Source organism: Orycteropus afer, unplaced genomic scaffold, assembly GCF_000298275.1.
Source record: "Orycteropus afer afer isolate SDZICR_OR568_19922 unplaced genomic scaffold, OryAfe1.0 scaffold00049, whole genome shotgun sequence".
In the NCBI taxonomy this organism is placed as follows: Eukaryota; Metazoa; Chordata; class Mammalia; order Tubulidentata; family Orycteropodidae; genus Orycteropus; species Orycteropus afer.
Genome location: NW_006921636.1, coordinates 7399522 through 7423974, shown reverse-complemented (window position 1 = coordinate 7423974; position 24453 = coordinate 7399522). Strand labels below are relative to the sequence as shown.

The 24453-nt window shown below is 39.8% G+C and overlaps 1 protein-coding gene across 1 annotated transcript in view; it reads right to left on the bottom strand.

Annotated features, from left to right (window-relative positions):
- Positions 1–22641, bottom strand: part of STAU1 (staufen double-stranded RNA binding protein 1) — a 43655-nt gene extending 21014 nt beyond the window's left edge. The window contains exons 1-6 of the mRNA XM_042780623.1: positions 22431–22641; positions 20644–20768; positions 17505–17643; positions 15072–15210; positions 13353–13518; positions 2541–2639 (exon numbers count right to left, since the gene is read on the bottom strand). Coding sequence (XP_042636557.1) covers positions 2541–2639; positions 13353–13518; positions 15072–15210; positions 17505–17643; positions 20644–20768; positions 22431–22635 — 873 coding nt within the window. The 5' untranslated portion in view covers positions 22636–22641. The remainder of the gene's footprint in view (positions 1–2540; positions 2640–13352; positions 13519–15071; positions 15211–17504; positions 17644–20643; positions 20769–22430) is intronic.
- Positions 22642–24453: the final 1812 nt, after the last annotated feature.

The window sequence follows — 24453 nt, the reverse complement described above, 5'->3', positions numbered from 1 at the left end:
AATTATATTTCAATAAAATACATTAAAAAATCTGTATTAAAAAAACAGTGAGGACATGTCAAGAAACACAGAAGCCAACTTAAATAGCAATCTGAACATCAAATTGAGGAACAGCAGTCAATGTGGTTGAATAAAAAAAGAAGCAATGCATCTATACTGATATACACATGTGTAACATAAAAGAGAACAAAGGTTTTTTCTTTACTGTAGAAGGTCAACTTGAAAATGCAGAAAATAACTATTGGACAACACCACAGTACTAAGTGATGGTGGCAAGAGTCATCAGTGAATGTCAGACACACTGAGGAGACCTGTTGAGTCCCAGGGTACCTGTACAACATTCAAGCATCTCCTTGCAGGTTATGGATTCATTACAAAGGGAAAGTCTCCTCAGAGTGGAACACATCTGGCACAGACCATTGAGACCAAAAGATAAAGTCAACATCACCAGCACTGGGTAAGTGACATTACGTGACACTGAGAAGGACCAACATCACTTTTGTGATGTTCCTGCCAAAAAAAAAAAAAAAAAAATCCACATAACCTGAATCTAATCAGGAGGAAAGCAACAGGCAGACCAAACTGAGGGCTGACCTTTAAAAATGTCAATGCTACGAAAAACAAAGAAAGCTGAGAAACTGCTATGGATTACAGGAGATTATTAAAAAGACATAGCACCTAAATGCAATGTGTAATCCTGTACTGGACACTAGAATAAGAAAAAAATTTCTGTACGGAACATCATGAGACAACTGGCAAAATGTGAATACAAAATGTATACAGGATTAACAGGATCGCAGCAATGCTAAATACTGGATAATCACATCGTGGCTACTTAAGAGCATGTCTTCATTGCTAAGGACACAGGCTGAAGTATCAGGAGTCTAAAGGCATGCATGATATCCTTACTCTCAAATGATTAGCTAAAGCAAACGGAAAACAAAGGAGTATGTACATTTACAGAGAAAGAAAACACAAATGTGTCAAAATGTTAACAAATGGTGAATTTACACGAAGGATATGTGAGTATTCACTGTTCTATTCTTGCAGCATTTCTGTAGATCTTAAATTTCTCAAAATAAGCTATCAAGGAAAAATAAGTGAGCCAAAGAAAGGCTGTACAGTGTTCCCATGAAGAGGTCAGAGTTCCATGACATACAAAGACGTGTGCAGGGATGGGCCGGCTGCTCAGGCCCCTCCAGACTGATGGTAGAGCTGGCCCAGCCACTCTGACCCCTCACTTCGGAAATGCTCCTTCCTGGAAGGGTACTTCCCACCTCCCCAGATCAGACTCCAGTTGCGAAGAGCAGCCTCCCTGATGGCTCTGCTCAAAGGCAGAGCTCCCCTGGGCCCCAGCGACGACCACTGTCTGCACACAGCAGGAGAGCACCAATCGCCACCTGGAGTCTGATCTGGACTCAATTTAGCACGAGCCTGTCACAACTGCCTCCCAACAACACTATCACTCAGCATCATCTCATTTTCTAATAAAACTATCTGGAGTCAGACAGTATAAATTTTTTTGAAAAACTACAAATGGCTCCTGCCTTCTCCTTTATTAAACACCTAACATGGCTTCCTATATGACAGATTTTACTATAAAAAAACTTAGCCCCAAAATAACTATTATGATCCTTTATTCAATAAATAGTTCCTGAGTACCAACTAAAGAGCCCTGGTGGCACAGTAGCTAGGCACTCAGCTGCTAACCCAAAGATCGGAAGATCGAACTCGCCAGCAGCTCTGTGGGAGAAAGATGAGGTAGTCTGTAAAGATTACAGCCTTAGGAACCCTACTATTCTGACCTGTTGGGTCCTATAGGGTCACTATGAGTCAGAATCAACTCTATGGCAGTGGGTTATGTTGTATATTAAAACATAATCATGAACAATCAAGCATATAAATAAAAAGAATTTGCAAAGAATTTGCCATGTGTTAGACAATGAAAGAAAACAAAACACTCTCACTTTACTTCCTTAATCTATTTGGACTTACTATATCTTTGAAGGAAACATGCATTAAATGTACTTTATTTTGCATTTTGAACTAACAAGCTATTAATTATTGTTTTTTAGAAAACAGAAGTTCCAGCAACAAATGAAGTAATTCAACAGGTGAAGTAGTGGTGAGTAGGTGCTGGACAGTGGCAAAACCACTTTAAAAAATTTACTTACTTAAAAAATCACTGTTAGATTTTTTTAGGGCCCATTCAAGGAGGTTCTTAAAACTTTTTTGGTAACAGGTAACTTTTGAGAACAATGAAAGCAATGAAGCCTCTTCAAAATAATACACATGGGAATGTAAGCGCATATTCTTCAGACCATGTTAGGAGGGTCACAGACCCACTGACACCACCCATGGACCATCTAGAAGTCCTCAGTATAACAATAAACGCTACTCTGCTTAATGTAAAGTTTGAAGCTTAAATCTAAGGTTCACATGTATGTATTATTCCGGTGTTATTTTGGGGAAAAACCATTCCAATGATGAATGCCACCAGCATTTTATAAGACAGAGTTCTACTTGTAAAATAAGCTTACCTCAAAATTCACTGGCAAGTTCCGTTTAAGTGCAATCTCAAACACTTGACTTATTTCAGATTTATTGAGATTTTCTTCTTCTGATTCTCTTCCATTCACCTGAAAGAAGAATAACTGTTTAGTAGTTAGCTCTTAATAAAACCACCAACATTGCAGCTGGGATGACAAAACTTTAAGGCCGTTCCTTGGGACCATAGTCGCAGGGGACATCAAGCTCAATTGGCATAACATACTATACAAAACACTGTTCCACCTCCTACTTTGGCGAGTAGCGACTGGGATCTTAAAAGCTAGCAAGCTGCCATCTAGATGCAACGATGGGTCTCTCCGTCAAAAAGAAAGAAGAAAACCAAAGTTAATGGAAACAATCAGTCCTAGCAACTGGTACACCATCCGATCTGCAACTGTACAACTATGAGACCAGAAGAACTAGATGGTGCCCGGCTACCACTGTCATCCACTTGGAAGGGATGTAGGAGATTCTGCATAGACAGAGAGAACAATGTGGAACAAAACTCAAAATTATTTGGAGACAAAAAAAAAAAAAAAAAGTGGGGACCAGGTTTGCTGGTCCAAGAGAGCCTGGTGGAACCACTGAGACTATGGCCCCTAGCTACCCTTCAGATCTGGAATTGAACCCACACCTGTGGTTTCCAGCCAAACAAGGTACAGGCATGTGAGTTAAACATTTACCTCAAGTAGACACCCGCCCTGGAGAGAACAATCATGGGAGAAAGAAGGGCTGCTTATGCACAGGGAGACAGCTCAGGGCGCAGGAGAGTATGGAAGGATGGACACTGGAAAGAGGTAACTATGGGGAGGAAGTGGGAGTGGGGAGGAGTTGCATTGTGGTAAACTGTGGTCAATGACATGTGACAATGTATATGTGAACTGCTGTATGGAAAGTGAATTTGCTCTGTAAATCTTCACCCACATCAAAATAAAATAATAAAAAAATAAAAAAAACCTTTCAGGCCATTGAACCTGGCCTCTGTGGATTTAACAGTAAACTGGTGAACATGGCAGCATGCATAGCGTGTATCACCAGATTTAAAAGGTTGAAAACAAAAAATTCTCTCAAACTTGGGTCAGATTTTGTTGTCAGGTGCTGTCAAGTCAGTCCCGATTCATAGCAACCCTGTGTACGACAGAATGAAACACTGCTTGGTCCTGCAACATTCTCACAACTGTGGCTGGGTCTGAGCCCATGAAGGTAGCCACTGGGGCAATCAATATCTCACTGAAGGTCAGATGACAAAAAAAAAAAAACCCTACTGCCATCAAGTCGATTCCGACTCACAGTGACCCTGTAAGACAGTTGTAAACTACCATCTACCCCCAGGCTGCCAATCTTCATGGAAGCAGACTGCCTCATCTTTCTCCTGCAGAGCAGCTGGAATCTCTGACCTTCTGGTTAGCAGCTGGATGCTTTAATCATTGCACCAGATCATACCTTATAAATTTACCAAAAAACAATCCATACATAACAGATCTTTGGGTATGAAGCAGCCTAAATATGAGTAGCAAGATGTCACTGCTGCCTGGGAGCAAGGACTTCCAGAATGCTGCTCTTGCAAGTACTGTCAAGCCATGTTCTGAAAAGACAAAACAGACCTGTACGGGACATAGCTAGTCCAAAGCCTCTCCACCTAAAGCACGCAGGTTTTTAATTTCAACACGAAGCTCTTGGAAACCATTTTAAAGAAAGGATGTGGTCAAACAGAAATTACAAAAGTGCCGTGTATCTCACGCTTACTGCTCCTGGCAAAAAATTCAAGGTGCAAATGAATAATCTCCTAAACAATGGCAGAAATCCTATCTTTGCAGTAAGGTTCATCTACAATCCTCCAGACAGGCTTGGCATTAGGAAGGGGCAGAGATATTCGCCATGTATGCAATAACATGGATTTTACATTGTGTTTTAATGGTAATCTGAGAGGAACCCTGGTGGCGCAATGGTTCAGTACTTGGCTGATAATCCAAAGGTTGGTGATTTCTCCTGTGGGAAAAAGAGGAGGCAGTCTGCTTCTAAAAAGACTGCACCCTTGGAAACCCTATGGGGGCAGTTCTACTCTGTCCAACAAGGTCACTATGAGTCAGAAACTACTTGATGGCAGTGGGCTGGGTTGGGTTTGGTAATCAGAGGAACTCAGCAAAGCCTCCAAAAAATTGGTGACAGCAGCATTTTTTCTCATATTATTGGGACTATTTTTGTCAAAGGATTTATAAAAACCCTGTTTCTAAGATTAAAACTATTTGACAGAAACTCCTGACTGAAGCTGCAGCGTAGGCAAGGTTCCGAACGTAGGAGCCGCCACCTGTGTGCTTCTCCTCAGGTCGATCAGGTATGCCCTACCTGCATAGACTGGTATTACAAACGGTAACTAAAGGAAACAAGGCTCTAGGATGTAAAAAAATTAATGCAATCAAAGATATAATCATATACAAATAAATACATTCCAGACTCTAATTCCTTCCCTCTTTCCATGATCATTACATTTTCTCTCCAATCTGGTTTCACTTCCCTTTCAACGTAGTCAAAATGATGTGCAGGGCATTTCTGTTGGCTTATAACCCAAATGTACATTTATCTTTGTTTTCTAAACTCTGAGAAGAAAGAGGGCCTGCCTTTTTATGAGTAAATCCTTAAAACCAGAAGTTTTTAAGCAGTCTGACTTAGAAGGCTGGGGTTCTTTATAGGTTTGGTTTGAATTTATTTTTTAAATAGATTTTTTTTGAAATGGGGGGGAAAAAACACCTATAATACGACAAAATTTTAAAAAGTACGTAGTGTGTTTCATATCAAATACTAACACACCTGTCAACACATTAAGGTGTGCTAACAGATTAACTCATTTTTGTGTGTAATAGAGTAAATCTTTGACAGCTATCTGATGAGTACACAGAAGTTTTTTAATAGGTGAGCTACTCAGAAAAAAACCTGTCCACCCTCATGCTAAGCAAGGGCATTCATTAGAATGTTCTCTCCTTAGTGTGCAACCAGAAGAAAATCTGGAAATAAAACTGTGTGCTGAGGCTAATATAAGAAGACTTCACTTGTCATATATATACTCCAATTTTCAAAATTTTATTCATTATACCCCAGCCTACCCCAGCCTAAATAGTTTTGTACCTTTTTTTTTTTCTTTAAAATCAGTAATGGAACCAGTCTTTCTTGCTCTCCTGCCCACAGCAGAGTTAACCACAATCCTACAGTGGGGTTGCCTGTTTCTCAACCACAGTTTTTGTTCTAGCTTTATTAATGAACAGAAGCAATATACAGTATCATTTTGTTTTAGAAACACACATAACTGGTTCTCACTGATTGCCTTTGTAAATATCATAAATTCACACTTACAAGTTGACAGCAGTGAAAAACTACTTCTCTATTTATTGAAGTTCCATATCAGATTGATAGAAAGCCCCACTCAGAATGTGAACTCCAATCTTTGCAGGCAGGGCTTGAATATCCATTCTAAATAGAATATAGTATTTGTTTGTTTAAGTCCCAGGTAACTTTAACAGCAACCAGAGTTGAGACTGACTACCACAAGTCTTTGCTTCCAAAGGAGTTTCAACAGGGACAAAGCATGTGATAAAAATGCAAAGCAGGAAATAAAGACATATACAGATTTGGAGGGGAGAATAGGTTGCTCTATTTTAGAGATATCATTTTATGGTATTATCTGGGTTGGACAAAAGGTTGCAATGGAGTGAATGACTCAAATCCACAAATCCCATTCCCAGTAAGATGGGGAAATTATGATGGGATCCTAGCCTTACTTTCACAAAGTGGGAATCACTATCACCAGCGATTCCATAGTTATGGTTCAGCCATAAAATCTAGGCAATATTAGGAAAATAAAAAAATGATTCTAAGTCATGCTTCATCAGCTAGGAAAGATCATCATCATCATTTACCGTCTGGCTCCAAGACCTTTTTATTTTTTTATATTTAAAGTCATTTTACAAATAATTTACAGAATAAAAGAATAATAAAAATAATTTCATTAGAAATTTTATTTAGAATTTTTAAGTAGAAAATCCTTTCTTTCCAGTACATTTCAGTTTGGAAGGCATACATACCCACAGCGGACAATGTCTTCTAAACGCAGCTAAGCACTCAACAGGCACACCTGAGCCTGGAGCACCGCCATCTTGTACCGATGCCCGAGTTCACCCAGCAGTAACTTCTAGCTTATCATGACTTCCACAGCTTCCTGCACTTGCATTATCAAAACACACAACTTTTCAAATTTTTGACTCATAATTTTGTTGGCAAGCAGCCATCTTCTCTGCCCCATAGTGCAAAACCAATTTTTAGATTCATAAACACCAAATGGAAGGACGAAAAAAATATATTTTAAAATTTTACATCATCTACTTCCCTCCAATCACTTTTATACATACACTTGCATTTCGTACTATCCACTTACAACCTGGAAGAAATAAGATCAAAGAAGATAAAGAATGTTGTCACATGCACTTTATCAAAACAGGGTGTACAGTCCAGGTACTTGCAGCAAAATACTTCATGCCAAAGTTCTTCCTGCTCAATGACTGACGAGATGAGAATACCAATGTATTGTTCACATGTTGATTCTTGAGTTTGGGAAAATTTACCTAAGATACCATCCGAAGACTCCCAGTATGAGACTTCACTTAAGTGTTCAATTTCACCATTCTCATCAGAGTCTACAGTGCTGCACCTGTCTCTTTGCAGTTATCTTCTGATTTGTCTAATAACTAGACATGTCTTCCTACATCAACTTTCCTCTCTTTCCCCATCACAGATGGAAAAAGAAAAATTCCGAATTCTCAACTGGGTTCAACAAAAACAAAAGCAGGCTGAAAAGACAGTGTGTCTAGTCTTTTTTCTTCTTCTTCTTGAAAGATGCTGCGGTACACAAAGCACAATGCAGTAAGAACGCTGAAGGGCGGTGCGACAGCTATCGCTTCCTCCACTACTGCATCCTCCTCTAGGGATCTCACCATCCTTCTGTTTTCCTATGATTTGAGTCTTGTTCAGCATATTTGGGAATAACTGATGAATATTGAAATAATATGTAGGATGAGAAACAGCAAAATTCTTAAAAACAGAAAAATTGAGATCTCATAAACTGAGATCCCATAATATAAATATTTTTGAAAAGGTCCACTGGACCCATATGGTATTTTGATGACAAAATTAGTTTTATTCTTTTTCTTTTTTAAAATGTTTTTTTTTTCTCTTTGCTCTTTGAAAGATCTCTAAGAAAGAATAAAAGCCATATGATGTAAATTCTTACCAGTGTTGTAACTGCTTAGAAAAGGAGCTAAAAACTGAAAGCTGGGCCAACAGACTCTGAGAGTGTGCCAAGGAGAGAACAGTCATCCCTTGGTGCCTGTCAGGGAGTACCTCCAGGACCCCATGGATACTGAAATCCAAAATCTGTGGATGCTCAAGACCCTTACAGAAAATGGTGTAGTATTTGCATACAACGTATGCACACCCTGCCATATACCTTAAATCATCTCTTGATTACTCATAATCCCTAGTAAGATGTAAATAGAACTTTATGCTCCCTCCTGGCCTTCAAGGCATTGCTTTGACCACATACTGCCTTTTTTTCCTGAATATGTTCAATCTCTGGTTGGCTGAGTCTGAGGATGCAGAACTCATGGACACAGAGAACCACCTGTAGTTTTAGTCCTACTTAACTATGTACCTTTCCCAAGTGAAGATAAGGACTCAACCAGAAAGACTTGCATTTATTTTCACAAAGGTAGTAGTTAAAGGAAAAAAACAGTCTGTCACCACTACCACGGGGGGAGCTACTTTTAAATATAAACTATGCACACCCTAACATACACATATACTTATAGCCACCTTACTTTTTTGTTTATTTAAACACAAACATACAACATGTTAGCACAGTTCTGCATTATGATTTCCTCTCACTCCAAAGACTATGGGTCCGGTTCTCTGCCCATCCTAGGGTACACATATCTACTTCTTTAACTACTTCTCTGCTAACAGAGACTTTCATCATCTTCCTATTTGTGTTACAGACACGGCAGCTATGACCATCTTGCTCCTAACAGTTCAGATGCTGAATAAAAGCCAGCCTTCACTAGGACAAACCTTCAATTAAAAAACCACTACCACCCACCACCCACCCATGTGCTTTCCCGACTTAAGGCTTCTGCTGCTCTCTTTCTCATAACGTACTTCTTCCCTTCTGTCCTTTTGCTCATCTTTAGTCTCGGCTTAACCAGCCCTCCCTCAGGGAGGACGCCTCTCATTGTACTATAAACATTATCAATCTGCCATTTTATGCTCTCATAATCACTTGCTACTTTTCCATCACAGCACTCACTACACTTTTTGATGGTTCTAACATTAAATGCTTGCAGTTTCACTTATTCCATGGGGTAGGGACAGTGCTGGCTGTGTTCACCTCAGGGCCTAGCACAATGACTGCTGCCAAGGGACCAGACTATACCTGCCTGGTAGGTGTACTACTGGCTTCATTGGCTATCTTCTAGAGGAGATTAATGGATCATATGCTCTACAAATTTTAACAGCAAAACTGACTATTTTCTTACACGATAATTTCCAATCCTGGCAGGCTGCAGGCAAAGAGACCCACTCATGCCATGATGGCAGGGTCTGAAAAGGTTAACAACTTTCTGGTGGGGAACCTGGCGATCTATATCAATAGGCAGACCATTTGGTTAAGCAAGTCTACTATGAGGACTGTGGCTTGCAGAAATAATATTGCATGTATACAAAGATTTAACTACAACATTGTTCTTTACTACCCATTTTATATTGGGAAAACCTCAAATAACCTAAGTAACCGAGCCCCTGTTGTTAAACAAATAAACTGCTTTCACACAGTGGAATACTTTGCAGCCATTAAGAAGTGCTCAGCTGTTGCTGAGTTTGAGACCTCCGTGGAATTACAAGGAAATGACATATTTATGACAGACACTCTACACGACCATCCATTTTAGTGAAACAGATATATGTGTGTGTATGTATTTATTTGTTTATGCACTGAAATCCACCAAAACATTTATAATGATTATCTATAACTGGTAAATTTATAAATCATTTATTTTTCTATTTAAAATTTTTTATAATTAGAAGGCATTATGTTTTAATAAAAAATACATTAAAGTTATCTTTTAAAAATGCCTCTCTTCACTGCTATGACCCACCTAGCAGGGAACCTGGTGGAATCAGGCACCTCTGCTAAGGTGGAAGGCCAAGTGAAGAAAAGTCTTATTCCAGGTAATAATTCTCATTTCTAAATACTTAACCAGTCTTAGAGTCATTTCTGAAGAGAAGTGCCTCTACTTCAAATTATGTGAAACCAGAAAATAAGCAAAGAGTTCCGAGGAAAGCCAAAGGGCATGAGGTGATTTAAAAGTTCCTCCCATCAAGACCCCTTACAGAGTTCAGATAAACCGATGAAAAGCCAGCCCCGGGGTGCACACCTACCACAGCCCCTACTCTCAGGATGTGCCAGATGCACTGCTCTGGAGGTCAGCCTTGGAGACTCCAACAGGCAGAATGTGCCTCTTCAGCAACATTGTAATTACTTCCATGGAGGATTCAGAGGGGGAAAAAACTGCTAGGGGATAGTACTTAGGATCTGTAGTTTCCAAACCTTGACTATACTTTAGAATCACAAATTAAACTTAAAAAGAAAATTGAACCTAGCAATCTTTTTTTTTTTTTAACTTCTCAAGTCATTCTGATATAGCCAACCCATTTAACAGCTGTTGGCTTGAAGGAACTAAGAAATACCTGCTCCATCTGACTCCAATTAGATTAGCACCAAAGTCAAGTCAAAGAAAATGGAAGGCCTCCAAAATAACTCCACTTAAACTACCTTTTCTTATTTTAACAATCTCACCACTGAGAAGCTCATCCGTTTAATTCATTAAATCTTCCTCTGTTAAGTTATAGCTCATTCATTCTCTTTTATTTGGCCCTTAGTGGATCCACCAGGTCCCCTGCTAGGTGGATAGTAGGAGTAAAGAGAGACATTTTTAAAAGACAAATATTTCTTTTTTTAAAACATACTGCATGTTAATTATAAACCCAAACCCACTGTCACTGAGTTCATTCTCACTCATAGCAACCCTAGGACAGAGAAGTCTGCTTTATAGGGTTTCCAAGGCTGTAAATCTTTATGGAAGTGAACTGCTTCATCTTTCTCCCATGGAGCAGCTAGTGGCTTTGAAACACTGACCTTTTGGTTAGCAGGTAAATGTATTAACTGCTGCGTAACCAGAGCTCCTTATGTTAATTATAAAAAATTTTTAATTCAAAAAAGGGGATGTGTATATAAATTATTTGTAAATTTACCACTTACAGATAATCACTGTCAACATTTTGGTGGATGCTAGTGCACGCACAAGTGCATACAGTCAACCATTACAATGTGTGACTGCACAGAAAAACAGAGACTCACAAAAGAAAACCCAGAAGTCTCCTGTGTTGCCACAGATCACCGTCCTGAGCTGGCCTTCCTGCTAGGGGCAGCAAGACTCCACATACCTCAACAAGTGTAATACCGATGTCCATGTGGGTTTTTATCTGTCATGATGCCTTTAACCCCAACATTCTGCATAATACCATCTTGTTCTTTGTGAGCTTGTTTCTAGGGGAGGAAATGTCAAATGCAACTGAGGTGGCATTTCCTGCTTTGATTAAATATCTCAATGTTTTCTACTCACTGAGTTTCTTGAGGACTTTGGGTGCTTGATTTGTGCTAATACTCTGCCTTTCCAGAGCTACTCATTAGTGCTTTGGCCCCTCACTGCCAAGGGAAAATTTATTTCCAAGAGTCAAACCCCTATTTAGTTACAAAGAGAAAATCCTTTCCCTATTACAGAGGTTTTACAAAATGGCCCCCAAACGCCTGACACTCCACTCATCAGGAAGCAGGGTTCTCAGCATTATGAATATACTAGAAGCCACTGAACTGTATACTTAACTAGTTAAACTGGTGGCTTTTGTGTTAGGTGAGTATTACCTCAATTAAAAGAAAGGGAGATTCTAAGTCTCCTTTCCTTAAATCTGGGCTCTGAGCCTGCTTGATCTTTAGAATATGGCAGAAGCAACGCTATGCGGATTTTTGGGCTCAGGCCCTAAGAGATGGACAGCTGCTTCCATTTCCAGTCTCCTAGGATGCTCACTGTTGGAACCCCATCACCATACCAACAAGAGGCTTAAACAGCCTTAGCACAGGTCCACTAAGAGAGGAATTCTGGTCCCCAGGCCTAAGCCCCAGCTTAGTTCCCAAATGACAGCCAGCACTGACTTGCCAGCCATGTGAGGGGCCTCTTGAAAGTGGATCTAGTCTCCTATTGAGCTGCTTCAGCAAAAATGATGTAGAGCAGAAACAAGCTGCTCTGCCAAACCCTACCTAAATTAAGTAGCATAGTGCCTAAGGCACTTGACTGCTAACCAGAAGGCTGATGGTTTAAACCCACCAGCCACTCCTCGGAAGGAAGTTGGGGCAATCTACTTCCATAGTGATACTGCCTCGGCAGCCCAAGTCGCTATGAGTCGGGTCCGACTCGAGGGCACATAACAACAGCAGCAAAATAAGCAGCTGTACATGTTTAAACCATTATGTTTTGTGATGGTTTGTTTTGCAGCAATGGATAACTGGTACGCATATATAAGAAGGAGTGGCTGGTTGTGATTCCGCTCCTAAAAAGATCTGGAAGCAGAGACACAACCAGCTACTTCTACACCAATGTTCACTGCAGCAGTACTCACAAGAGCCAAAAGGTGGAAGCAACCCACCAGGCGCTCTACAGGAAAAAGATGACGTTGTCCGCTCCATATAGAACAAAGCCTTGGAATCCCTATGGGGCAGTTTTATTCTGTCCGACAGAGTCGCTGTAGGTCAGAATCAACTCAATGGCAACAGGTCTGGGTTTTTGCTTTTATCTGTGGTTATAATCCCATTCGGGAATGTTTCCTTTGTCATGTTAAAAGTTTATACCAGAGTAGAGTGTGCATTCGTTAAGCCTCTGAGATGCAGTAAAACCTTCGAAAGCCAGACCTTACATAAGGTGAAAACCTCTCAAAGACAGAAAAGTATTTTTCACTTATACAAGTGATGTTGTTGTTGTTGTTATGTGCCGTCGAGTCATACCTGACTCATAGCGACCCCTCCTTGGGTTTCCGAGGCAGTATCACTACGGAAGTAGGATTGCCCAACCTTCCTTCCGAGGAGTGGCTGGTGGGTTTGAACCGCCAGCCGTCTGGTTAGCAGGCAAGTGTCTTAGCCACTATGCTACCAGAGCTCCCTATACAAGTGATAGGAAAGTAAAAGAGTGTATATCCTGTCTTACAAAGGCTGAAAACTTGTGAGACCCAGAAAAACAAGGCAATCCTGTCAAGTTCTGGTTTTCCCAGGTTTCACTGTATAAAAAGACCAAATTAGGACAGAGATGTCAGCGCAGACAGGGGAAGACACTACATCACATGAAGATCACCAAGGAAGTGAGCCATTACCCAAAAGCTGAGGAGAGACAAGAACCTTCCCTAGAGCCAAAAGAAAAGGAAAGGCTTCCCCTAACAGCACCCTAGATTCAAACTTCTAGCCTCCTAAACTGTAAGAAAACAAATTTTTGCCTGTTAAAGCCAGCCATTTGTGTTTATTTTTGTTACAGGAGCACTAGGAAACTAAGACAGCCGTCAGTACATCTTAGAAAAAGTAACCTGAGAGGATAGGCTTCCCACTAACCTCCTACTCTGCCCCAAGGGTCCAGGGGCCTCCCACTCTGTTTTCTCCTTACCTCCAGCCTCTCAGGAAGGGGCTCGTTCTGCAGGATCCGCAATGCTTTAGCAGCAGCATCGTGCTTTGCAGCCTGTCTCGTCCTTCCTTTTCCATTAAATTGCTGTCCTCCCACAGAAAGTTCAACTTGATAAAGTAAAGGTGGAACTGGAAATGGGTAAAAGTATCTTAAAAAGAAAAGAAGTACAGATTGGTAAAATCTCAGATTGACAGTCATAGATTGATAAATTGCTCATATATTCTCTGGCAAATTCCAGGTTATTTCCTTCATCATGGGTCCTATTACATTAATGTTTGATGGCGATTAATGACTCCTCATCAATGTATCCCAAGATTTCATAAAAGTGTAAACCAGATTAGAATTGCCACACAATATTAGCAAGTATCATTTAGCAATTCAAACCAACGTTCCATAAGATACACTGGCTTAAAAGTTACTGTTTCTGTCCTACAGGGTCGCTATGAGTCAGAATCGACTCGATGGCAACAGAAAGAGTGGCTGGTTGTGATTCTGCTCCTAAAAAGATCTGAAAGCAGAGACACAAACAGCTACTTCTACACCAATGTTTACTGCAGTAGTACTCACAACAGCCAAATGATGGAAGCAACTTACCAACCACCAGAAAGAAAAATATTTTTTACTAATACAAGTGACAGGAAAGTAGTAAGAATGTATCCTGTCTTACAAAGGCTGAAAACTTGTGAGACCCAGAAAAACAAGGCAATGCTGTCCTGTTCTGGATGAACTTCAATGTTTAATGCTAACATGTACTGAAAAAATCTCACACGGACTGTGCTTCGGCTGAGACAGAAACTTCCTAACCTGTTCTACTTTCTCATCCTGAGATCCGGCCCTTGCATGAGGGCTCTGGGAATTCTAAAGCAGAAGTCTTTCAGAAAGGACCTGCTTTTCTGGAAATTCCAACAGCCTATAGTTCGACAGAGCCCAGTTTCTTACATTTTAGTTTGTATTTAAAAAATGGCTTTGCCCTCCTAAAGGCAGGGAAATGAAAACTTCCATTTTGATCATCAATCTATTCACTAAGACCTTATTACTGCCAGCAGGATGTTGTTAAAGTGCAGCATTTTGGGGTTTCGATTAATATTTTACTATACTTATGCTCCAAAGCTACTTACAAGGCACACGAAGTTCCAAAGTCAAAAAGCATCCAATAAACAATAATCAGAAATTCTCTAAATGTGAGAATCATAGTGTTGCAGCAAGTGTCAACAAAGAGCAGTCAGGAGCGTGATCTCTAACCAGAATGCCTGAGGCACACGTCACACGCTACTGAGGAATACTGCTCATGCTCTTGCCAAAGACAGGTGTTAAAAGAGCACCAGCACAACGAAGACTAACACCTGGCGGGTCTGAAGAAGACCAAGTCATTACTTGCTTCATGATCTATAAGCCAACCAAACCCACTGCTATTGAGTCGACTCCAACTCACAGCAACCCTACAGGACAGAAAAGAACTGCTCTATAGGGTTTCCAAGCCTGTGATCTTTACAGGAGCAGACTACCACATCTTTCCTCTGTGGGGCAGCTGGTTGAGTTCAAACTACAGACTTTTAGCAGCCAAGTGCTTTAATCACTGCACCTCCAGGACTCCTTTCATAACCTATAGATAAGTGCTATTTTATTGTTCTATGTACTGATGTATTAATTTTCACTTGTATTTTACCCAAAAAATATAAACCAACAAAAATAAACACATACCTCGGGGGATAAGCACCTCCTCTCATGTTGTAGTTATAGGTGGACTGCATTCGAGAGTAAGGGTCAACAGGCTTGTACATTGGTTTTTTTCCAAGTTTCATGCACAGTGCATTTAGTTCTACAGTAGGAGTTATGCTTTCTGCAACACAGAACCAACACAAAGAACTGTTTTTTTTTCCTGACTTGAGAATGACAGTTATTAAACAAAAAAGAAAGAATAGCATGCTTTAGACTAATTTGATTGATGATGCATCCATAAAAGGGCATAAGAACTTCACTGGTGGGCATCAGTTCAGGAAATCCAAGAATCTGCTGCAATTTCTGGGATCAATACACAGTCAACGGCACAAAATATACTGCATGGGGTATTAGAGGGCGCAACGGTTTAACATAAGATGTCACCAGTGAAAGCCATACACTCCAGTTGTCAAAAATCAGTTCTACTACATATCCATTTCCATGACTGAAACAGCCTATGAAACTGTCCAAGTTATTTTATTGTTCAGGAATATTTAACCAATGTAACTCTGATTACACTGACTGACTGGGTTATTGGCTTACACTTAGAAGTACACGCTATTGCACAGAACGATGCATTTATTGAGGACTAACTATATGGAAAGGAGCCCTAGTGGCACAGTGGTCAAAGCACTTGGCTACAAAATGAAAGGTCAGCGGTTCAAACCCACCAGCTATACTGAGGAGAAAGATGAGGCAGTCTGGCTCTGTAAATATTTACAGCCTTGGAAACCCTATGGGACAGTTCTGCTCTGTCCCATAGGGCTGCTATGAGGTGGAATCAACACAACAGCAATGGGTTCAGTTTTTGTTTTTTTCCCCCCATAACTTTATGCAAAGTACTGTGCTAAGCTAGAGGGATACAACTCCTGCCCCAGAGGTGTTCAGAGAACACACAACACATGAAAAGATCTATAATACCACAGGGTATGGGCCATAAGGAAAGGTAGACTCACTGAGGAAGAGGCAAGTAAGCTCTACCCAAAGGAGATGAGACCTACAAAATATTCAGATATTTCCATTCTTGACATTTATAATGGGATTTGGCCTGTGGTAATAGTTGTTAGGAAAGTAAGTTCCACTTCCATATACAACAGGACCAACTATATCTTGAGTCAGAATTATCAACCTTATAAAACATATTCTATTCATTTTTTTAATTTTTTTCTCAGTTCATCTAGTTCATAAACTTTTACAAACCATTTAAAAAAAAAAAAAAAAGCCTGAAAGATTAGTGTCAATGCACAATCACATTTAAGAACATTTCATATCAAACACAGAACAACACTAGCAATGGCAAAATTCATAAATGTACACAAAAATCCACCTTAAAATGCTTCTTTAGGATATGTAAAAAGAATAAAAGTGACTTGATTCTGTAATATGTGTTTAACTAAATTGAGTGCATGAGTTAAATTTATAAGAGTATCTTTGGGGTTTGCAAAATCAGAGGGTGACAAGAGTTTCCAGCCTCTCTCTTCCTCACCTTAGAATTCCACTTTTTCATAATTCATATAGTTGTACTTTAAGTACAACCTGCATAATTTTAAAAGCAGCTCTAACCCATAGCATTCTTCTACAATAGAGAATGAATTGGAAGAAAGAAAACTAAAAGCAACAAGAAAAGTCTGGCCAAGACCTTGCCAAATTTGTCCCTGAGTATAGACGGACTGGGATTACGTGATAGACTTAAGGGTCAACTCTGCTGGACAGTCCCCCTATCAAGCCTTCAAGTCAATGGCTCCCATCCTCTTCAAGAGATGCTCGTCTATATTTGTTTTCTCCCCTCTTGAGTCCCATGTTTGAAAAGATATTACTACTTGCTAATTTACATTTATCGTTGTTGTTGTTACGTGCCATGGAGTCGGACCCAACTCATAGTGACCCCTCCTTGGGTTTCTGAGACAGTATCACTACTGAAGTAGATTGCCCAACCATCCTTCTGAGGAGTGGCTGCGTAATAAATATATATTCTCACTCTTTTTAATGATCAGGAGACATAACTGACCATCAGGGTCATGATCACCACAATATACATCAATATTACCACACTGAGTTGAAGTGCTTCCAGCTAATACCTACATTCTTGATAATACGTACAGCCTGGTCAAGGGAAAACGTGTTGTCATTAAGCTTTTCTGAAATCTTAGAAATCATTTGTTGACTCCCTGCCCTCCCTACCCCATGACCATCTCTTCAGATCGCTTGAATTCCAGCGACCATAGATTGGGAACTACCACTTTAAAGAATTCCTAAAAGATAAGCATTTGCCACTGGTAGTGTAGAATCTGTGCTTTCAAAATCAACAAGTTAGTTAAGAAATAATTCATATACATACTAAATGGGTACCTCTAGACACACTTTTGAAAGGAACCTGTCTTGGCTCACGCATAATACCTGGATTCCTTCCTTCGCTACGAAAAGGGCGGACTATAGGTTTAGGAAATTTTGTTCCTTCCAAAGCTTTGGCAGCAGCTGTGTGTTGGGCTTTTTTAATACTAGTTCCTTCAGCTTCCCAGTGCTGATCTCCAAGTGTTAGCTGTACTGTAAACACCTACAAATGAAAATTGTGAGCTCTCAATTCATGAAACCTGATGTTGAATGTACTATGTCACCTGGACCTTGAACATTTTTTTATGGTCCTAATTTAAAGACCTGGTCATTATCTTGGTTATTTACCCCTTTACCCCCTTTTTTCTGTTGTTTTTCTAAGTAGAATGGATTTTTAAAATATGACTGATGAAAGTTGCACAGCACTCCATTAAAAAGTATACTTTGGAAGACGGGGTAAGTAGAGAGATTAAAAAATGCTCTTATATACTGAAATAATAGACCTTGATTGTATGGAAGCCATGTAAATAGACATCATCTTCCAATGACTTCTCATGGAAGGCATTTAGCAAACTTGATTTAGACACATTTAGTATTTCATGCAAATTAAGACAATTATTTATTTTGATGCTGTAATGTGTTTGTGGATTCTTGTGTGAAAAATAACCCTATTAGGACAAGAACTTAAGACAAATTAGGAAATGCCACCCAGGTTCTAAAATGTTGCCCTCTGCTTTCCTAAGACTATACATTCAGATGCTGCTTCTACTTTCAGAAGAAAGAAAGATCCCCAGCAAACAAAGATCTACAAACGTTCCTGAACTCAACTCTAAGGAGGTATCCAAACAGCTCATTTTACCCTCAACACACACCTATAATGGCAAGCCTCTTTTTTCCTTTTTAAGTATAAAGGCAACCCAAGGACATCTCCATTCTTAAAATCAGGTTATGTTAATCCATCACTACCAATACTGTCAAAAAACTACAGAACAGTGATTCTACTTTGGTGTGGATCCAAAGTATCACTTAGGGTGTCTGGTGACATCCAGATGCCCTGGCCCCGCCCCAGGGATTCTGACTGAATAGCATGAGGGGGGAACCTGAGCATGTGTTATTTTTAATAACCTCCGAAGTGACTGTGACACACCTAAATTTTGCTATCTACTACTTTGGAACTTCGTAAAATTGGTTGGTGCTTTTATTTTTATTTTATCACTGGATATCACTTTATTTCATCTGCAAATAATTTATAAGGGAATTGGAGGTTTGAGCACATCCAGATCATTGAAATTTAGTGCCAAAGGGGGAGAGGGCAACTTGCCTTGCTGATTTTTCTTGTAGGTCTTAACTTCAGGATTCCCTCAGTGCATAGCTTCCACTAAAGGAAAAAGTTAGAGTCTTCACAAACACACATATACCCTCCCTCCAAAACATTAAGGGTCTGCTGTCCGTGCGCTGTAGTTCCTGAGGTTACTCACTCAAGTACCAACAGCATGCCTTCAAAACCCTGGCTAGCCTGAGACGTCAACCAGCAGAAGCCTGAAATGCTGTGCAATGCCCGTTTTTTTTTTTTTTGGTGATCCTTTCACCGAAAGACACTGAAGGGGAAAAGGCTAAAAAACAAAAAAGAGTTAATCTTATTAACAGTCTTGTCTTTCTCCAGAACTCTCCCCTTCGGTGCTGTTGCCACACTGCTGCATTCTGTGTGGAGGGTGGTAGTAAGGTTAGAATCTTAGGTTTGATAGAATGAAAGGTACCCCAGACCTCCGACTTTTTAAATAGTCTAACAGTCACCCAGGAGGAAACAACTTCTCCTCTGTGAGCAACTCCTGGGTAAAAAAAAAAAAAAAAGGTGCAGTTATGGACTGAACACACAGCAAAACTACCCAAAGTGCTAAAGTCCAGGTGAGAAAGAACATTTTCCAAAAAACACCAAAAATGGTTAATAAAGGGAATCCCAAAGTTAAGGTCTGCAAAAAAATCCTGTAGGAGAAGTGTAACTGTTACTGAAAACAATTAATTGCCTTCCAAATATAAAGAAACATTTGAAATACAGTTATGCTTTGGAATAAAGTTCAAACCAATTTCCTGTGAGGGGGGACTTTGTTTTTCTGAAGTGTGTAACTGCTTAATAACAACAGCTCTGTTTCCTGAGCCCTTACTAAGTGCCAGGCATTGTGCCCACTTTTAACATACATCCTTCTCATTCATTTCTCACAATAGACCTATTTGGTAAGTACTGTTATCCCCATTTTACAAATAAGGAAACAGGTTTTAAAAAAGTACTAACTGCCCAAGATCATACAGCTAGTGAGGAGCCAGGATTCAAATCCACACCTATCTGACTCAAGTCCACTTACCTAGCCATGCATCCTATTAGGCAGTTTAGAATTGATGTTACTTTTAGCCAAATGAAAAGAGAAACTTCACATCATTTAAGGCTTGAGGTTTTGCATGTCAAGAAAATGAGGCACAAAGAGATTAAATAACTCAGACTTAATCATACTATCTTTGCTGCAAGGCTAGGATCAAAAACAGGAGATCCAATTCTTTACTTCTCATGTTATACCCTTTTATCCTATAGTCACAAAAGATAAAGCCAGATATGCAAAAATTAAGTTCCAAAATGTCCACTGGCACAGATATCACACAAGTTTAAGAAACTGAATTCCTGAATAACAAACTGTAAAATTTCAAATGATAGTCAGCCCTTCATTCTCTGAGATTACCGGAATGACAAGGGTAACTGGAATCAGAGACAACCCAAAATACTCACTGAGACTAATTTCTACCTAACAGAGTGGCAAAACTGATTTCCCATTCACCTCCTCTCCCTGCCCAGTCTGACATATATGTGCTAACAGCAGGAAAGGACTCAGAGGTAGGCTGCAGACAGGAGGAGGCCCAAAGCCTGGGAAACTCTTGGGAAATCATTCACAGGAGCTTAGGAATTGTCTCTATTCAGAATCCTGAGCCACCACACACCAACTGGAGTTTTGAGTGCTAAATATCCCAAAAAGAAGCCTATCTTTCCTTTGACCCACTCTGCAAGGATGAAAAAGAAGCAACCCTTCAAAAATCTATACTCTTTCCTTATTTTTAAGACAACCTCAACAGTTCGAAAGAAGTATTTTGAATCACAGCACCACTTTCAAAAGTGTAAAACAAACAGAAAACATTCCTGGTGGTTTAGAAATGCACAAGCAGTACGGACAATATTTACCTTACAGTGAGCTGGACCTCGCTCACGCAAAAGCTTATACCCAGGCTGAATCTTGTTGAAACGGGCTAACTCATTCACAAGACACATTGGGGTTTTCTCTTTGGGGTGTGCCATGTTAGAAGGAACTGCAAAATAACGTAAGAGCATTGATGTCAACTAGCAGTAAGACTGCTGCTCTCCCAGGGATATGCAAATAGAGAGAAAACAAATAGAAGAAATGAGGATTTAGAGCAGCAGGGTTGCAAAACTGCAAACCATACTGGGGCACATGCCCACAGAAGGCACTACGGTGGTCTTTTCTGAACCGGCTAAAGCCAGGTAACCTAGAAGGAGATGGAGCATCTTCAAAAGAGAGAGAATACAAGTCAGAGGCGTAACTAAACCACAGCAGGCAAGCAAGATTTGGCATCAAATGAACCACTGATAATATAACCAATCAAAGAGATTAACAAGGAGGTCTTTTGAGCAGAGACACATTGGTTACCGCAATAGCTGTCAGCCATACCCTGTTCGTTGTTTCACAAAACTCTACATGCCAATACCATCTCTCAAACAATGACTGTCATTTTCCAGATCGCTAACTTCTCATTCCTGGAGTATCTCCATCCTTTTCTCTAGAGGCTGCTACCCCTCATACCTTATTATCTATTTCTGACAGTCCTAGAAGTAAAATAAAATGACTTGGTGGCAAGGAGTTTTACAAAGTCAATAGGATGTAAACATAAGAACATATAAGAAGAAAAAGCAAATAAATCCCAGAGGACTGAAATAAATCTGTGTCTTTGCCTTTGCAGATGGTCTTACATGGTAAATCTAGGGAAAACTGAGTGTCTATAGGGCTATGATAAGCCAAGAACGCTATCTGGTGAGGCCAGTTCAAGCCAGTCTGGAGGCAGTGTGGAAGATGCCATGCAGCTAAATGGAAGATTTACAAAGTAAAGGAAATGAGAAGGCAAAGGAGGAAATGCAAGGGAAATGGTTAGGAATATGTAAAGGGCTGAAAAAGAATTTGTTATAATGTGACTTTGGTATAGAGATACACAATACTGGCACCCCATTTATTTAACTGGTTTTGTACTTTAAGGAGAGGAAGAATATTGTTTTCAGTCTTTAAAAAAAAACGTTTCAAGTCTTTTCTAACCAATGAGTACCTTTAGTTCATTTTCCTAATAATCATTCAAATGCTTCTAAGCTTTTTACCTCCTTTTTGAATCTCTGCTGCTTTGTTCACTTTCTAATTGCCCCTCACAATGATTTCTGAACTACCTCTGGAACCTCCTGAACTTAAAACTTACTTGTTCAAAATAAAAATTAACTAATACGAACACACTTTTTAGCTGCTAGTGAAGTCTGGCTGCCACCCTGCCTGGGATAAAATCTTATACACACACAAAAAGGGGGTGTGCACACACAAGAGTCCTTTCTCAGTTCTGGGAAATAATTTTTAAAGCAGAATTTTCCTCTACAACAATGACTGACTAAAGTGCTAGTTATTGCTCAATTCTTTCTGCCAGTCACCACTTTGTAACAGACCAGGCTTTCTAGGTGGAGTTGTTTTCAATTCCTTTTCCTACAGTTTTGAAATGGTCTGTCAACTGAGATCTTCAACAACCCAATATTGAATAACCAGAGTTTTATATCTGGGACAAAGAAGAGTGGATGGCAATCCTTTCTGCTGTTACTTGAAGGTAAATTTGAGCTCCCTACATCTGCAAACCTACTTATTAGATCAGAAAACAGGCTAAGAAAACATATGAAATAGAAGACACTTGGAGTCATACGCTTACCTGCAGCTGCACTGGTGGATGTGATAGATGCAGAGGGTAAAGCAGAGTTTTGAATAGGTCTACCTGCATTTTCAGAGGGCAGAGAGCTAGCAGTAGAAGGAATACTCATCAAAGGCTGTGAGAGAAGAGACTGGTTCTTGTTCAGTATTTGGCTCCCTGAGAGAGCAGCAGATGGGTTCTGAACTTGCACTTGAACTTGAGACATGGTCACTTTCAACAAAAGTGAACAACTGCAGGTAAACAGCTTTCAGTGCAGGTTAATTCAGTGCTATGAAGTCTAAAGTTCTACCTAAAAGTTGTAAGGGAAAGAAAATAAAAAGGTAAATTATAGAGGAGATATGTAAATGCCAATATTCAGTTAAAACTGGTGTCACCTACTCACATCTGAAGACAGCCCCATTTAGCATGGAGCTAAGCTGATGATTAGAAACACATTTCTCTTCGGTACACATAAGCTTCCTAGGCTTGTGACTTCCCCACAGTGTATTTTTTTTAATGACTTTGAATATCCCCATGCTTTGCTTGTTCATTTTACAGTAAGAATCAGCAGGGTACATGAATGTTTATTACGGAATACTAAAGAATTTTAAACTACAGCTGATATTCAAAAGTGTAAATCTGAAAGTAGGGAGAGGTTTTCCATAGCACACGGCATCGATATAGTAAAGGTCGCTGGTTTCAAAGTTTTAAGAAGCTGAAAGTAAAGTGGGCATGGAACACCATTAATAAGTGAACGTAAACAGTGCTTCCATACAAGGACCACACATGCAGATTGGCACCCTCAACACTTTTTTTTATATTGACTGAAGAAAGGGAGAAATTTCCACTTCTGTCATTTCTTTTTCCTTATCATAATAAAAGACGTATTTGTTTTCCTACAAGGTTTGCATGGCATGGTCTCATTCAGGTACAGATGCCCATATCAAGGCTCCTGACCCAGAGAATGATTTAAACAGCAAAGGTTTGTGGCATGTGTACTACTGAAAGCAGAAGTGGAGAAGATACAGAAAAGGGGAACAGACTGCAGACTTTGGTCATTTTAATGGTGTACCTTGGTGGGACAGCGTGAGGAAAAACAAAGTAGGGCACTGTTCACCTTCATCTTACAAAGTAGGATGGCATCAAAGGCATTATTTCTAAATACATTTACATTTCTTCACAAGTTAAAAGGACAGTTCTGCTCATTTTCATGGCCATCCTTCAAAAGCTGAAATGTTTTAAAGTGAGTCCAAACTACTTAACAATTACCAGTAGCAACAAAGAATAGAAATGACAGGTTTCTTAGGAAATATCCAACGAAAGCAGAAACCAGCAAGCTAACTAATTAGAAGTTCTTTCACAGAGTAACTGTTAAATTTTTTCAAAACTCTCAACATGATTTTTAATTAAAGCTAGACCTCTAAGAAGAGACAAACGACCAGAGCAATTCAGTTATTTGAGAAACCCTAGCGCATTCTCCTCTCTTAGCTGAGAGGCTAAACGGGCTACAAAACTCAAAAGAAACTCGGCTGAAATAAGACTTTGGGTAAAATAAGCATCAACATTACCTTATTCAACAAAGTTCACCAATATTGCAGTTGCTCCTCGTTTACTGATAGACACTTTAGGAATCAGAACAACATCAGAGGACATCTGCTGACAATCTAGAGAACGGTCTTAGTGGACAAACTGTCAGTATCAACAAAGAAGTGTGGAACAGTTTGAAAATCAGCTATGACCGTACTTCAGGAGCTCTGTTAATGTAGTATCTAAGGCATTTGACTGCTAACCAGAAGGCTGGTGGTTCACACCCACCATCAACTCCTCGGACGGAAGGTTGGGCAATCTTCTGTAGTGATATCGCCTTGGACACCCAAGGAGGGGTCCCTATGAGTCGGACTGGACTTGAAGGCAGTGGGTTTGGTTTTTTGGTTTATAACTGTATTTCATTGCTTTTTTTTTTCTTCAACTGGCAAAATATAAATAAATCTAACTCATTCAACCTTTCTAAACTCTGTCTTGAGGGCGTTTGTCTACAAAAAAA